Source organism: Tenrec ecaudatus, chromosome X (genome assembly GCF_050624435.1).
Source record: "Tenrec ecaudatus isolate mTenEca1 chromosome X, mTenEca1.hap1, whole genome shotgun sequence".
Lineage (NCBI taxonomy): Eukaryota > Metazoa > Chordata > Mammalia > Afrosoricida > Tenrecidae > Tenrec > Tenrec ecaudatus.
The window spans coordinates 111,959,974-111,964,746 of NC_134548.1; the positions used below are offsets into that span (position 1 = coordinate 111,959,974).

A 4,773-nucleotide genomic window follows, 5' to 3' on the forward strand; every position below is an offset into this window, starting at 1 on the left:
CATTTGGATCTGCTCCGTGCATCACCTTGAGCGATTTCCACAAGTTCCCCAAGAGGCTTCTGAACCAAATAAAGGCAGACTTGTCAGGAGTCCTCAGGAAACAATCCTCTCTCTCTCTCAAAAGAAGGCAATCAAAACCCTAGATTTATAGCAGCAACTAAGGAGCCCTGGTGACATAATGGTCAAGCAATCAGCTGGTAAGTGGAAGGTTAGTGGTTTGAACCCACCAACTGCTCTGTGGTATAAAGACTTGATGATCTGCTCCTATACATAAAAATGACAGCCTAGGAAACCTTATAAGTAAGTTATACTTTGTCCTATAGGGTTACTATGTGTCAGAATCAGCTCAGAGGCACACAACAACATGACAACAACTCAAACATATCGCTCAAACTTGAAACCTTGTCCAACTTCCAGGTGAACTTATCACATCTTTGTCCCATAGAGGGCAGGTCCTATGATTGAAAACTGAGAGGGCTATTTTTAACTGTAAGACATCAGGGCCCAAGAGTAGTAGCCACCTGTGTTGGGTGGCTATCAAACAAAGACAAGGTGAGGTGCAGCGTACCAGGGACTACAGAACATTCCGTCGAATTGTGGCATCAGCACTAGTGGTGACCAGCAGAGAGGAAAGGACCCTGACAAAGAGGCAACCATGCCAGCAGGCATGACAAGACTCAGAAGTAGGGCTCAATGACAGAGGGGATGGAATGTAAGTCCCCACTTCCCCACCTACTGTTGGTACCTGAGCACAGACTGAGTCATGCCAGGGCACTCGCTCAAACACAGTGGATGAGGACCCTGCATTGGTAGGAACAGCAGGCCACCAAGCACAGGTCAGAGTTTCTTTTCTTTTCCTCAGCAGCCCTGTGAGGTAACTCTTTTCACCATGAAAACAGAATCTAAATGAAAGTCTCTGTAAAAATCACCAGTTTTATTCCTTTTGTCTACGACATCCAGAGGTAATTTGATAGTTACATCTCTTGGGATGAGGGTTGTAGTTCTGTTAGTAACAGTTTATTATTTCACTGCACAGGTAATTAACAAATTACTTTAATTGTCTGCTTTTTTCTTTTCTGTTTTATGTTAAGTAATCCACGTATACACATTTGTCTTTACTCTTAAAATGAGAAGATGCAAATAGGCAAAAAGAAGAAATAAAAATTACAAACCACACAAAGATTCACTGTTAACCTTTTGGTGTATAAAAATCTAGACCATTTCCTTTGCATTATTTCATATGAAAATGTAGCTCAGTCACAGTATTACATAAGTATCCATATATATATGTATACATATATACTGTTTTGTAAATTGTTACTTTTACTCTGCAATACACAAGGCGCATCTCCCCCCTAAAATGAATGAAACTCCTTCATTCAATGATCTGAAATTGAGACAAAAAATGAAAAGCTGATAGCAAGTCATAGGTAAAACAAATTAACAGAAATGGATTGGAGGAAAACAACTGCAAATATTTATCAAGAAAATGCAGACCAAAAAAAAAGAGAGAAAGCAGTGGTGGCAATATTAATAACAGGAAATAGCTGAACTCAGGGCAAAAGCAAATGTATTAAATGGGAGAAGGACGATCCCTAGCATGCCTATGGTTAGCATGCAGGGCCCTGAATTTCTTTCTCAAACACCGTATCTCTTCTAAACACCTCTCCATCTCATCTCCTTCTTTTGCCATTTCTTCATCCGTAAAATGCCTATAGTCTATGTCCTCTTTAAATTCCTCAAGCGACTGGAGCAGCCTTTGCCTGAAATTCCCTTCCGTTTGCTGGCGGTCCAAGTCTCCATGATGGCGCTCTTCCTCTCCCTTTGGCGCGCTGCACTGGGGCTTTCCTTCGTTTTCTTTGCAGGGTTTTTGCATGATGTTCTGGTTGTTTCCTGCTTAACTCAGAGAAGAAAATACAGAGAATGAATGCTTGCTGGTTTTTCTGGATTCAGACTTGGCCATTTCTATTGGAGGCACAACTCACCTCATCTCCGGCCCCTGCCCCTTAGGTCCTGCCCTTGAAGTTACAGATGCTGCCCCTCTGTCTGCACATTCTTCCCTGCTACCCCTTTCTACTCCTCCACTCCCAACCTCCCAGCCCTTCCACTTTCACCCCCTCTCCCCTCCCAACACCCCAACCCCTTACCCCACCCCTCTAGTACCTCTCCACCACCCACCCTGTTCCATCCCTATGGGGGTAACCCACCATTTCCCAGGAGACAGGGTTAATGGCTTCTTCCCCAGGGACAGATCGGGGAGGTAGGTTGGAAGATGCAAATTTTAGTTAGCTTTCACCCTTCCTACCTCCCACCCTCAGAGATCCTGGTTGAGGGACTCCCTCACACTGACCTGATCTGGAGTAGTTTCCTCTTTTTTATGACCGGAGAATAACAGGGCCTTGCACCTGCAGACAGAAAGGAAAAGGGTAGAGGGAGGGAAATCTCTGTGGGGCTACTAGCCCTAAAGCCCTGAATATGGGATTCTCCTCACTCACATAGTGCCTGAAATCATCCCCCCTCCCCTCTCCCCAGCAGGTGAAAATAGGTGAAGGGAATTATTTTCAAATCCAATCTAATTGGATATTGTTCACATTCTAGTATTCTAGCTGTTCTCGTCTACAGCCCAGGCCTACTATTTCCTCCAAGTTAGAGAAAGAAAAAGAGTTCAGAGGTGAACGCTTCCTAGAATAAGAGAAGCCTCTTATTTCTAAACTTTCACTCAATTTCTGGGGGTCTGTCAGAAGACCCATCTCCCTATCTGTCCTCCATGCCCCCTCTCAGCTGGAAATATACAGTTATTTCAAATGAATTCACAGGGGTTTTCGGAAAGAAAGTCAATTGGCATAGCTCCGATTCCAATCACTAGATTCAGGCACTACCACCCCAGAGATATCAGAGGTTCCCTCAAACCAACTTGCTGGAATGTAAGGAATTTACCTCTTCCTTCCCTTGACCTCAAGCAAGCGCCTACAGGGCAGTAAGAAGCTGGTGCTGGGAGGAGAAAGATGCCTGGGAATTTAAAGACCTGCTCTTGTCAGCTCCTGATCACGTGAGGATTATGTCATCTTCCAACTCTAGTCACCACTGTCTCCACCCACCAGCAGTACTGCAGGAGTGGGATGGCTTATCAACCCCATGCCACCCCCACCCCAGACCACACCAGGCCCTGTCACTCACTTTCGTCTTTGCTAATTCCAGAGGTCAAGGCCCCTTCTCTTGGTGGCTGGAATTTGCCTTTCTCTCATTACCAGGGAGGCGCTGCATCTTTCCATAGACATATTAATCACTGCGACATTTTTAGTGTTGCGTTGAGAGGAAGAATTACTTTTCCTTTTCTAGGTGGTAGTCTTCCTTTCACCCAACCGTTCCACCAGCCACTAATAACCATCATATTTCCTCTGCAGTCCAGTCGATTCGAACAAAGTTGGGGTCAGTGGCTCAGTTATAAGTGAAGCACTGACTTGAGTTTGAGGTTGTTTTGCTTTTTGCTTGTTTGTTTTTCCCCTGATAATTTCCTATTCGGTTCTAATTACCTATAAGGATAGCATATCCTTTTAATAAACAAAATATGATAAATGTATGTACATTTTCAAAAGGTTTCAAGGGAAAATGAAAAGAGATCTAACCACCTGTTCCTGATACTGTGTCATAAATATAAATATAGACCTCCAGGCAGACACACTTTTTCAAAATTACGCAGGGCAATTGGAGGTTCCCCTTGTGAGGACCTCCGGGGCACACGGGGCCCTTCCATGAGGTAAACCATGAGGCCCTAATCCCACGGTGCCTTGTTCTTAGAATTGCAGATAGCAATTAATGAAATGTCACACTTCCATTTTCGTATCATGCCCCTTCTCTCCTATTTTTAAACATTCCCATATTCCATATGCTCCCTTCAATATTTGCCCCCAAAGCATGCACCATTTTCTTAGCACCTTCAATCAGAATCCAATCAAACAGTTTTTTATTTCTCCTAGACATTTCCACCTTATTTACATCTCCCCAGGCCTTATTTGGGATCCCTGGGTGATACAAGTGGTCAAGCACTGGCCTACTAACCTAAAGGCTGACAGATTGAATCCATGGAGAGGCACTTCAGAAAAAGATCTGTTGATCTACTTGCAAAAGATCCCAAGCATTGAAAATCAAGGAATGAAGTCGACTATGTAATACAGTTGGAATGGACCCCATGGCAAACGGTTTGGTTTTTACTTTGTGGGTCTTATTCAGAGGGTAGTGGTGATTCAGAAATAGAATCTAGAGATTAGTTCTTATAATACCAAATACAATATAAATGTTACATATATAGCACAGTACCCTCCCTCTTCACCTTTGAAGGTTTGCTTTGATCATTTAATTGCTTTTAAGGAACAATTTTTTAACAGTAACAGGAGTGCCCACAATACAAGTATGGAACAAATGAGTCATGAAGCTGACAGTACTCAAAGAAATATCAGTAAAATGGTGGGAGTCTAAAGCAGGATAGGCCTGCACATCAATTCAACTGAGTGGTTTCAAGCATAGTATTTAACATACTGAAAATTCAACTTTTGCTTTTTGGACTTCCCTGGGATTTTTTTTCTGAATTATTTTCAATTATTTACACCATTTGTTTGTCAGTTTGTCATACTCTGGTGGTTTGTGTGTTTCTGTGATGCTGGAATTATGTCACTGAAATTTCTAATACAAGCAGAGTGACCAGCTTTCAACAGAGCTTTAAGACTAACAGAATACGAGAAATAGGAGATTCATATGAAAAATTAATCACTAAAC

The 4,773-nt window shown here is 42.8% G+C and overlaps 1 protein-coding gene across 1 annotated transcript; it reads right to left on the reverse strand.

The window, feature by feature from the left end:
• Nucleotides 1-1,504: 1,504 nt before the first annotated feature.
• On the reverse strand, nt 1,505-1,883 carry TCEAL7 (transcription elongation factor A like 7). The gene has a single exon (XM_075539467.1). The coding sequence runs from the start codon at nt 1,874-1,876 to the stop codon at nt 1,574-1,576; it is 303 nt and encodes a 100-aa protein (XP_075395582.1). The 5' UTR covers nt 1,877-1,883; the 3' UTR covers nt 1,505-1,573.
• Between the last annotated feature and the right edge of the window lie 2,890 nt (nt 1,884-4,773).